We start from the raw sequence: 12,470 nt of genomic DNA, 5'->3' as shown, positions 1-12,470 counted from the left end.
AGGAAAAAAAGACCAGAGGGATAGATACCAGAAGTGTCAGCCCTGGGTAGTGAGATCATGCTTGACATCTGTGTGTGCTTTCCAAATGGCAATTACATAAAAACTCATCCAAGACAAGCAACCTCTTTAGGAAAAGCTTCTCTATGTCACTTAGGCTGACTACCAAACCTAGAAATTCTTAAAAACGAAAGGTCAGGGACATCCCCAGTGGCGCAGTGGTTAAGAATCCCCCTGCCAATGCAGGGGACACAGGTTCGAGCCCTGGTCCAAGAAGATCCCACATGCCGGGAAACAAGTAAGCCCGTGCGCCACAACTACTGAGCCTTGAGCTCTAGAGCCTGTGAGCCATAACTACTGAGCCCACGTGCGACAACTACTGAAGCCCGCGCGCCTAGAGCCTGTGCTCCGCAATAAGAGAAGCCACCACGATGAGAAGCCCACGCACCACAACGAAGGGTAGCCCCCACTCGCCGCAACTGGAGAAAGCCACGCAGCAAGGAAGACCCAATGCAGCCAAAAAAAAAAAAACCACAAAAGGTCAAATGAGGGTGTTCACTGAAGAGAGTAAGATTAAAAACAAACTTTAAAATGCTCAGCCTCCTACACAAATCACTTGAAAGCAGTTTGGTTTCATTTTAAGCTCATCACCCAGTTAAGCAGCCCTGCGCTGGGGGTAGCCACCCCTTGCTCGCCTCAGGCCCGGCGCTGCTCCTTTCTGAGCTGTCTCTCCTTCCACACAGAGCACAGACCTCACAGCATCGTTCCAGGGCTGCGGAAACCACACACGCTAACTAGTTATTACATCCCCTCCCTTTCCCCATAAACATGTCTCACTTTTGTGATCAGAAAATCAACATATGAAATGCATCTCAAGGTGCTAACAATACCAAGAACTCCCAATAGCTCCCCATGTTCCCCCAGTACAGGTTTTTAGCACTACCAACAAGATGTGTCTCTTTGGAGAAGTTGCCGATAAAATTACGATCTCACCCCTAAATACAAAAAAGCTAATCTGACATGCATTTCTCCTGGGTTTACAAATTCCAATTTGGCTACAATGAAGATGGATAAGTACATCTTTAAAAACCAAGTTTAACTTATGAATGTAATGCCCATAGTCATGTTTATTTAACTATAAATTTTCTTACATTAAAAAAAAAAACCCAGAAAAATGGAATTACTGTGAGACTGACATTCTCAGCAAGATTCAATTTTTAGGGAGTGGACCTAGAAATGAAAACAACCTGTGCCGACAATACAAACTCAACATAAACTGTGCATTCTGAGAATAGCACCCTGTTAAGTCCGTCAACAAAGTCTACCTTCTCAAAAAAGATAAACCTACAATTTTGGTAAAAGTATCAATAAGGAATGCTTGCTTTGAAAGATCTGTCCCCGTTTTCATCTTGATTAAAGATGCAAATCACCTCCTTTATAACGATAGTCTCTCAGATCTGTGGTTTCCAAACTACGGTGCCAAGGTACACCAGGATGGGTGAACTCACAACTGTCCTGGGATATTTTAAATTTCTGAGGGAAACAAAGAAATACTATCTGCCAGACAACACGTGAACTACTAGCTTGTGGTCACTCGTTTCATTAGATCAGGCTACATTCCTTTGGATGAAACTGTCTTTGCAAAGCTGGGCTTCTGCAGTTGCTGTGATAAAATACAAGAAGTGCACAAAGATCAATGTGGACCAGGAAATGATTCCAAGGTTTGAGAGGTCATGCAAGGGCTCAGAATGTCAAGAATGAAGTAAAAACACAGCTGACCCTTGAAATGCATGGGGATAGGTGTGCCGACCCCCCCCAGTCGAAAATCCACATGTAACTTCATAATCGGCTCTCCCTATCCACGGTTCCACACCTGCAGGTTCAACCAACTCTGCACCTGTAGTACTGTAGTATTTACTCCTGAAAAAACTGCCTGTGTGAGCGGACCTGAGCAGTTCAAACCCGTGTTGTTCAAACGTCTTTCAGTCTGTGTTATTTTTTCAACAGATTACTAACTTGCTTGGACATAAATACTAAGTGGCAGCAAGATGCCAAAAACCACCCAAGATTTAAATAAGGAGCTGGTGACCCTGTGGCTGCCACCTGCCCTCCTCTGAAGAGAAAGGTTTTAATAAAGCACTTTACTTTTCAACTTTGATCTCCACAGAATGATGTCTGTCAACATTAGACAATTTTTCCTTCTTCACTTCACATTCTTTTCTGTCAGACAGCTTTTTCCCAGCAGGTTCGTTTTTGGCCTAAAATACAACACAGACAGAAACAGGTTAGGGACCAGGTCTTCTGGCCTGTGAGCTTTGTGAGTTACAGCAGCAAAAACAGCCTTACCTTCTCAACAGAGATCATTCTTCCATGAAGCTCAGTTCTGTGGAGATGGCTGATACACTTTGTGGCCTCATCGGACGTTGACATGGTGACAAACCCGTAGCACCGGGCCCCGGGACTGCGGGCATTGGTCACCACTTTGGCTCCAACAACCTTTGTGAGAAAAGGGTACTCTTATTTTCTCATGCAAATAACCACACTACGTATCAAGCACTGCTAGCAGTTAACTGATCATCAGAATCATTTCCACTTGTTTTTACTGCTCTGGAAATTGTTGTTCTTCGTAACAAGTTATTAAAGTGGTTCTAATAAATCCTGACCTATCAAAATACAATTGCTTCTAAGATTAGCTCTCACAGTGACAAAATACAAACAAGAAAAGCTAAAGACAGTTAGACTTCATTAACCACAACCTGTTAATTAATCAAAAGACCTTCCCACTCAGACCTTTTTCTCCAATTCCACTGTTCCCATGGAAAGCTACGAGGATGCTGACTCAGAAATGCACCCCAATTCATGCAGGCCCGGGCTGAGAACAGCTCTGACGTGATGCAGAGAGGGCTTCCGCTTCCAGCCAGGACAGAATACCAAGCAGTAACCCTCCTGCTGCCTGAAACTAAAAACCCGGAGGAAATGTGGGCAACAAGTGTTTTCAGACACCAGACAGCAGGCCGCATAGGATGGTGACCCCTGCAAGGGGGGAACACCTGAGGGGTGTCTCCTATGACTGCCCTGGCACACCACCTAGAAGTTCTAGCCGGCAACAGGGAGGGAGTGAGGGGCAGCATCCCTGAACAGACAGAGCTCAGAGTCAGAGGAGATGAAGGCAGCAAGCAATCAGAATACCACAGAGGAGAGGGCTGCCCACAACAGTGCACTTGTGTGAGGTGACCACCCAGGCTAGACAGACACCCACCAGTAACGGGCAGAGGGAACAATCCCCTGGGCTCACTCAGGACCATAAACGGTTCACTGTTACCGAAGTGACCCCACCAGCCAGAGTGGAAGAGCCTGTAATTCCCGGGGACGTGAGGCTGAGTACTCAGAAGGGTCCAGCCTCAGGAGTGGACAAAGCTGGCCAGAGCTAAAGGCCCTAGCCTGACTGGTGAAGCTTAACAAGCCTCAGAAGGAGCAAGTGACTGAACTGTGACCCAGCAAACGTGCAAAGACATTTATGGGGACACAGGAAGGACCAGCACCCAACAAGGTGAAAGTTATCACGTGGCAACAAAGACAACAAGGCTAGCTAGCCAAGGAGCAGGAAAACAGGGCTCTAGCACAGAAGAGGACAAAGTCAATAGAAATGACACAATGACAGAACTAGTGAACAAGGAGGGCCGTATCCTGTACGTTCCAGAAGGCAGAGCAACAACTGAGCATGTCAGGTAAGCACATGGAAGATGTTTAAAAATACCCAAACAGAGGCTTCCCTGGTGGCGCAGTGGTTGAGAGTCCACCTGCCGATGCAGGGGACACGGGTTCGTGCCCCGGTCCGGGAAGATACCACATGCCGCGGAGCGGCTGGGCCCGTGAGCCATGGCCGCTGAGCCTGCGCGTCCAGAGCCTGTGCTCCGCAATGGGAGAGGCCACAGCAGTGGGAGGCCCATGTACCGCAAATAAATAAATAAATAAATAAATAATAAAAAAATAAAAATACCCAAACCGAATTTCTGGAAAAGACTACACCAGATGGGCCTGAGAACAGACATGACAAAAGAAAAAATTAGGGAACTTGAAGATGTAGTAAGAAAAACCATTTGAAATGAAACCGAGAAAAAAGACAGAAAAAACAAAACGAACCAGAGCAACAACAATATGTCCTCATAGACACGCAGCACAGGAAAAAAACTTCGCCAACGAAACCAAAGCACAGCAGCAGCAAACTTAACCGGTGGTAAAGAGAAATCGGGAAGGCAGCCAGAGGAAGACAAGACGCACGGACACTAAGGAGCAAAGGTGAGAATGACAGCCGGCTGGTTGGAGAGGACGCAAGCAAGAAGGAGCAGAGTGGCTGTGCCACCTGGAGGAAGGCAGCCAACCCTGAATTCTATACCCAGCAAGACAAAGGCAAAACAACAGCTTTCTCAGGCATGCATATGCTGTTGAGAATTCACCGTCCACAATGCTGCACTACAAGACATGTTTAAGGAGGAAGGAAAATGATACCCAGGGGGAGCGTGGACAAACAAAAAGGAAAAAAAGAGCACCCCAAAATGGTAAATACACATGAGTAACTAAAAACCCACTTTTCTTTAAAAACAAAACAACTCACCAAAAAAAAGCCAATAATGCACTGTGTGCTTTATTAAATAGAAGTAAAACGTATGATAACGTCACAAAGGCTGGAGGAGAAAATGGCAGTGCACTGCTGTAAGGCTCTCATACTACTTAGGAACTGGTATAAAGTAACTGGGAGATAGACTGTGATGAACCAAATAACACCTCGAGACAAATGAACCTGGAAATACAACATACCAAAATTTATGAGATGCAGCAAAAGCAATCTAAGGGGAAAGTTCACAGAAATAAATGCCTACATCAAGAAACAAGAAAAATCTCCAATAAACAACCCAACTTTACACCTCAAGGAACTAAAATAGAAACTAGTTACATAGACTAGATATAGCTAATAAGGCACAAATCATAAAAAAAACTATGCAATGCAAAATCAAGCAGATAAACAGGGACTTCCCTGGCAGTCCAGTGGTTAAGACTTCCCCTTCCAGGGACTCCCCTGCTGGCTCGGTGGTTAAGAATTCACCTGCCAACGCCGGGGACACAGATTCGATTGCTGGTCTGAGAAGATTCCACAAGCCGCGGAGCAACTAAGCCCGCATGCCGCAACTACTGAAGCCTGCGCACCTAGAGCCTGTGCTCTGCAACAAGAGAAGCCACCACAGTAAGCCCACACACCACAATGAAGACTAGCCCCCACTTGCCACAACTAGAGAAAAGCCCACGCACAGCAACAAAGACCCAACACAGCCAAAAATAAATTAAAAAACATTAAAAAAATTTTAAATGTCTTAAAAAAAAGACTTCACCTTCCAATTCAGGGTGTGTGTGTTCGATCCCTGGTCAGGGAGCTAAGATCCCACACGCCTTGCAGCCAAAAAACCAAAACATAAAACAGAAACAATACAGTAACAAATTCAGGGAAGACTAAAAATGGTCCTTATCAAAAAAAAAAAAAAAAAAAAAAAGAACAGCAAACAGGTACAAGGAATCTAAGAAGAAACAGGACAGATACAAAACACAGAGCAAGAGCACAGGTTTATACTCTACCATACCAATGCTTCCGTTAAGTGTAAACGTTCCCGGAGGACATTCAAAGATGTGAGGGTTGGGATATACAAAAAGCCTGAGACACAGGAGCCATGGCTTCTGGCTGTGACCTCCTCTGAATTCAGTGGGTCAACGTGAACAAGTGCTCTCCTCTCTCTGGACCTCAGTGTACCCGACTGTGAGATGGTGAGGGGGATACATGCTCCCTAGGATCCCTGCAGACCTTGACATTTGCACTTCTGCCTGAAGAAAGCCCCGATCTGTCCAAAGCACCCCATACAGGGCCAGAGCCTCTGCTGAGATGGATACAGATGTCAGTTCGCATATCAGAGATGAAGCTTTGCCTTCTTCCCTCTCCTCAACGAGAGGGCTGAGCTAATCATGGGGCCATTTGACTTTTCCATCAAACATTATCCTTATAAGGGCATCACTTCCGATGACAGATAAAACCTAAGTGAGAGCAGATACCACAAAAAGCTCCCATGTTCCTGTCTGTGCCCTTTCCCTGCTTCCTGTCCTCTGCTATCAAGCTCCTCACAGAAGCCTTTGTCTGCTCATCCACTTCCGGAGCCTTGTCCCGCTGCGGGGCCTTCCTAGGTCCTGTTGCTCTGGTCCAGCTCCGAGGGCCAGGCAAACTAATCACGCAGCCCTTGGCCTAAATGTCACTTCCTCAGTGACGACTGCTGAACCTACTTCCCAAATCTAAATTAGGCCTTCCTACCACACACTGATGGCACACTGTAATCTTCAATATACTTATAATAACACATTGTTATGTATTTATTTCTTAAACCATCTTCCACCAATGTAAGATCTATGATGTCAATGCCCTTGTATCTGTTTGCTTTGGCTTTACAATCAGTGCCTGATTCTAAATAAGTGAGCGAATAGGTTTGGGCTTAATAGCGTTCTACACCCTTTGGAATGCTTCTTCTGGGTCCTGTCTGCTTCATTCCCTAACCCCTTCACTAACACTTATTTGGGGAACAAGGACCTGAGCAAAGGAATGACCTGGGCAGCCAGGATGACAAAGATGCCAAACCTCTGCCTGGAATCCCTGCAACTTGCTGCCGCTGAGCGGTACCTCGCCTACTTCTCTCCCAAGGGTCACTCCCCACAGGCCCCCAGCAGACCAGGGCAGTCATTAAGGCTTCTGATAAGACTATTTCACTACCTAATTCCAAGACAACAGAATCATTCTTAAATGTTCCTTGGAAGGCTTCTGAACTGTATTACTTTCCTCCTGCTCCCGTGACCAATATATCAGTAGATATATTAGTAAAAAAATTTTTTTTAATTAACTTTATTTTTGGCCACGCGGCTTGTGGGATCTTAGTTTCCCAACCAGGGATCAAACCCACGCCCCCAGCAGTGAAAGCCGTGGAGTCCTAACCACTGGACCACCAGAGAAGTCCCCAGTTGATTTATTTTTAAGCCACTGTCCTGTTCCAATTCTCAAACTATATACTTTAGATGATAGAAGATACATGGAGACCAACTCTTCACTTACCGTTAAGGGAAAACACCTCATCATGCCAGCTTCAAGTTTTCTATTGGCTAAAAGATAGTTTGTTCAAGAAAACTTGGAAGCACAGCAGGGACATGTAGACTGTAGCTTTTACATACCTTCTCTGAGCAGCATTCTATAAGCTGTCTACTCTGCCTGTCATCCACTCTCAACCAGGAAACAAGGCTTACTACCCACCACTGGCTGGGTCCCCCACCTTGGAGTTTTTGTTCTTATTTGTTTTCCCCCCACCCAGAAATAAGAACCAATACAATTAACAGCAGCAAGTATGAAGTTTCTAAACTCTTAGATTTATTATATTTTAATGCCAAATCAAGGCACGGTGACAGGAGGTCAAGGGGAGTGTACCTTTCCATATTTGCTGAAAAGGTTCTTCAGATCTGTCGCTCGAGTTGTGGAAGACAGTCCACTGACCCACAGATTCCTTCCAGAACTACTGCTGATTCGACCTAAAGCATGAGGGAGATGATTATGCTTTACCTCAAGGCATAACAGTAAGCTCGACCACTCCTCCTAAGATGTAGCCCTCTCTTAAACCCTAAATAATTCCAGTCTCAACTCCTCTGAGTCAAGAATTTAATTACCGCCAACAAACTGGACAGAAAACGAAAAATGTGGATCACAGAAACTGAGTTTTCTTACTCAAGGAATAATCACGTCTCGTCAGTTACAAACTGAAATGGTTTCAATGATCAGCTCTCAACCAAGATAGCACTTTCTAAAATTCTATTATTCCACAGGTGAACCTGTCCTGTAATAGAACTTTCACTATTCCATAAGCAATAATCACAACAAAGACATAAAATACAGAAGCTCATCAACCTTTAAAACTAGTCTCTCAAGATACCATTAGATGATTAATTCCAGTAATCCAAAATAAAACCAACTACTGTAACCAAATTGTGGATACTTGCAGGCCCCTCCCTCCCAAAACAAGGGATCCGTAGATGGCTCCCTGCCATGTAAATTAAATCATACCTTTTTCATCTTTAATGATTGGCTTTATATCTTTTTCTTCCTTAAAAGAGCTAGAGACAAAAGTTAATGTTACTCGTACAGGAATAAAATAAAAGACAACTAAATCAAAGTATGATATGTGCTAAAACTGAATACCTACCAGAAAATTAGTCTGAAATAAAATTTTAACAGCACCTTTACAAGCTTATACTGGAAATCTGACCCCCCAAATACAATGGCAGATTCTTAAAAGTCAATTCGATTTAGCTGAAGATAACACTTAACGATTTAAGAGCACAACCAGAGTAGGTTGAGAAAAACAAAAGGAATTGAAATCACCCATTAAAAATACACAAAGAGAAATAAAACTTTAGAAGTAAACTACAATTGCATCAGTCTGGCTGGCCAATTGCAGAAACAACAGCTTATGTGTGTCATTAAATGACCAATGAAAAGGAGATAGCGTCTGGTCTAAAACTGAGAAAAAACAAACCTCATTTTCTGATCAGCGCCCTCACTGGCTGAGGACTCTTTAGGAGCCGGAGGGACTTCATTACAAGCTTCAAAAGCAAACTTCTTCACGTCTTCTTTGCTATCCCTGGGGTCTGGGCTTGAGGCTTCCGGGGGCGCTTCCGAGGCCTCCTCGCTACAGGCTTCCGTGTGCTCTGAGGCTTTACTACTCTGCTCAACTGGCTTCTCTAGCCCTACAGGCTCACAGTCCGTCCTCTCGCCATCGCCTGTCTGCTCCACGGGCTCCCTTTTCACTACCGCTAACAGGGTGTCTGCCTTGCTCGACTGAGCTTGTGCTGTTGACTCGCTGGCCAAATCTAAATCACCCTCTTCCGGATGGGCGCTGTCAAAAAGGTCCTCTTCCTCCGCAAGCTTTCTGTCTGGCCCCACGCTACTTGTTTCCTGTGCAAATGGCTGCTCCAGCTCGGAACCTTCTTCTTTTACTGGCTCAGATTTACAAGTTTCCCCCAAAATGTCGAGTATTTTCTCATTTTCTACGGATTTAACAGGAATAGAATGGCACAAGGTTTAATTACCAGGGAAATAAAGCAATCACAAATGTGGAACTGGCACGGCTGCCACACTAACACGAAGAGAACTGCTAGCTACACAGAGATTGGAAAACCCGCGGGTACACAAAGTTACACTGGTTACACTACCTGCGCTCCAACCGCCTGCGAGAGCAAGCCTCTACGCTACATGGAAGAGAAAAGGCCCCACAGGTTTAAACACCTACAACCGTGTGGCTGCTTCTCGACAGTCTTCATGCTTCTGTTCAAGTCTGGGTCTTCGACTTATTTTTCCAATGTCCAAGGTGCTCAATCAAACGCTATCACCATTCAAGGACAGCTCAATTTCCAAATTTCTTTGAAATTCTTTGAACGGAACAGTCCAACAGGAAAACCAGAAACTTCCGCCGGCAGGAGATAAACGCAGTCCAGAAGGGGAACATGTTGGAAATTTTCATGAAGAAACTGTTTCCTCTTCTGGAATCCAGTCACTTCTCAGGCTATAAGTGCCCTGACCACCGCTTTATCCTGCCTTAACTGCATTAATCAAAATGACTGCAGCAAATATCACAAGATCTGTTTCATGTGTAGAAACACATGGAAGAATCATGGGGTTGAGGGGAATTACTTAAATGCCACTGTACGTGGTTAGAGAGATGAAAGTAATCACTACATCTCACCAAATGTATTTGACCTCCAGAAACCAGAACGGTACTTCCACAGATCTGGTGATATGAATGGGTTTCCAATCTCTGATCCTTGTACGATCTGGATTGTCCACCATTAAAATAATTTACAACACCATAAACAACTTAAAATATATAGACAGCTTAAAAAATACAGTGGGAAAACTTTCAAACCATAACTGTTGTGTCTCTCTTATCAGTACCTGGCTCCAATAGAGGTTCTTCAATATCCTATTGAAAAGGAAAGACAAAGAAAATCCACAAAGCACTTTAAAAATTGGACAGATTCCCCTAGCAGATACAACTTTCAATCAAGTATGAATAAATGCTTGTTCCAAACAAGTTTCTCCACTCAAAACAAAGTATGCCATTCTACAATAATTCAATGACAAGCTCACTGTGTTGGTTTCTCCCCAGCAAAAGCAGACAGGTAGCAGTAATATTAGCCCGTCCCATTCCCCCCTTGGAGTTGGGCTCTGCAGCTGGCAACGACTCCCACGGTCCAGGCAGAGGTCACACACATGGCCGCTGCTTTACACATCACACCGGATTTGAAAAAAAAAAATATTTCTCCCAAAGCAGAACTGTTCTTTATAACTGAAATGTGTCAACAAAAGACCTTCTCCACGCTGCTGAAAACCTCTCCCTAACTCCCCCAGGACGGAAGACAAAGGCTCCTGGACTCTGGCAGCCAGACCCACCTGTCTCTGCATCCCCACCCCCACCCTGTGCTCTCCATCCCTACAACGCACCACCCCCTCCTGCCCCAGAGTCTTCTTCCCCTTCACCTGGCTACCTCGACTGGCCTGTCAGACCTCAACTGGAACACATAGGACTTCCTCTGGGAAGCCCTCTCACGGTTTTGTAACTCAATCACCCAAACTTCTACTTTCTAGTTACACTCACTGGTCATCAACACCACGCCCACTAGGCTGCAAACCCTGACACTGACAATTTGGCTCAACCTCTTATCCCCAGCACCCAGCTCAGGACTGATGCTCAATGAATTGTTCACACACCCACACTCTTTTCCACTATGGAAAATTAACCACTCGCGTCAGCTTTCCAGCCACAGAACCAGGTAGTAACCTACCGGAGGCACTTTGAAGTCCAACGATGAAGCATCCAAAGTGTTCTCGAAGCCCTCTCCATCTACCTGAAAGACAAAATGCAAAACTGCTTTGTGGAGACAGAATTATGAATGCCAGGGCCTACACCTCACCAGTTTCCAGGCCACCTACACGTCTATTTCCTGCACAATGCCTACCGCCATCTGCAAGCCCACTGCTGAATCACAGCGGCCCCCCTTACCCACAAGGGATATGCTCCCAAAGCCCCAATGGATGTCTAAAACTTCAGCCAGCACCAGACCCCATATACACTGTGCTTTTTCCTACACTGGCAGGCAGGTAACATATATAGCGTGGATAACTGGACAAAGGGATAATTTCCGTCCCGGCAGGATGGCGCAAGGTTTCATCACGCTACTCAGAACAGTATGCGACTGAAAACTTAGGAATTGTTTACTTCATTTAATATTTTTAGACCCGGTTGACTGTGGGTAACTAAAACCTCAGAAAGCAAATCCATGGGTAAGGGTTGGGGGGGGGCTACAGTATTCAGTTTATCACCTGCCTCCTGGCCCCCAGGCCCACTCCAGGACTAGGTGGCACCAGCAACTCTGACAGAGGCTCACAGAGGGCTGGCGCTCTGTCCACACTGGCCAAATGAATGAACGAGCAAATTCATTTCCCAGGCAGTTTCCACACACTGGTGGTCAGCATACACCACCCAGCCGCAGAATTTCCAAAGCTGAACTCAAAAGGAAAATGAACTTTGTACTCCTCCGATTTCACTTGGTAGCAATGCTTTTCAAATAACAATAGGGGGGGCTTCCCTGGTGGCACAGTTGTTGAGAGTCCGCCTGCCAATGCAGGGGACACAGGTTCGTGCCCCAGTCTGGGAAGATCCCACATGCCGTGGAGCAGCTGGGCCCGTGAGCCATGGCCGCTGAGCCTGCGCGTCCAGAGCCTGTGCTCCGCAACATGAGAGGCCACAGCGGTGAGGCCCGTGTACCGCAAAAAAAATAAAATAAAATAAAATAACAATAGGGAATTCCTTGGCAGTCCAGTGGTTAGGACTCCACACTTTCAGTGCCAAGGGAATGGGTTTGATCCCTGGTCAGGGAACTAAGATCCTGCAAACCACGCAGCTTGGCCAAAAAAAAAAAAAAAGATAAAATAATAATAACTGGGCACTTTCTTCTAGGGTACTTTGTATAAAACATTTAACTTGACTGTCTTCTCTTTTTATTATCTACTATACCAAAAAAACTGGTATCTTAGAGGTTATTAAGTTAGAAAACCTTTTAACTTTTTAAATGAAATATAAAAATACTCCTCCCCTGGGCTTCCCTGGTGGCGCAGCGGTTGAGAGTCCGCCTGCCAATCCAGGGGACACAGGTTTGTGCCCCGGTCCGGGAAGATCCCACATGCCGCGGAGCGGCTGGGCCCGTGAGCCATGGCCCCTGAGCCTGTGCGTCCAGAGCCTGTGCTCTGCAACGGGAGAGGCCACAGCAGTGAGAGGCCCGCGTACCGCAAAAAAAAAAAAAATACTCCTCCCCACATACTTTTTTCTTTTTCTAGGTTTGGATGT

The 12,470-nt window shown here is 45.4% G+C and overlaps 1 protein-coding gene across 1 annotated transcript in view; it reads right to left on the bottom strand.

Moving 5' to 3' along the window:
* Positions 1-12,470, bottom strand: part of SAFB2 (scaffold attachment factor B2) — a 34,865-nt gene that overhangs the window by 14,701 nt on the left and 7,694 nt on the right. Inside the window, exons 5-11 of the mRNA XM_060094370.1 lie at positions 10,909-10,971; positions 10,019-10,046; positions 8,604-9,114; positions 8,132-8,181; positions 7,502-7,602; positions 2,344-2,493; positions 2,143-2,255 (exon numbers count right to left, since the gene is read on the bottom strand). Coding sequence (XP_059950353.1) covers positions 2,143-2,255; positions 2,344-2,493; positions 7,502-7,602; positions 8,132-8,181; positions 8,604-9,114; positions 10,019-10,046; positions 10,909-10,971 — 1,016 coding nt within the window. The remainder of the gene's footprint in view (positions 1-2,142; positions 2,256-2,343; positions 2,494-7,501; positions 7,603-8,131; positions 8,182-8,603; positions 9,115-10,018; positions 10,047-10,908; positions 10,972-12,470) is intronic.

The sequence above is a fragment of the Mesoplodon densirostris genome, chromosome 3, assembly GCF_025265405.1.
Source record: "Mesoplodon densirostris isolate mMesDen1 chromosome 3, mMesDen1 primary haplotype, whole genome shotgun sequence".
NCBI lineage: Eukaryota > Metazoa > Chordata > Mammalia > Artiodactyla > Ziphiidae > Mesoplodon > Mesoplodon densirostris.
This window is presented reverse-complemented; position numbering and strand designations above follow the sequence as displayed.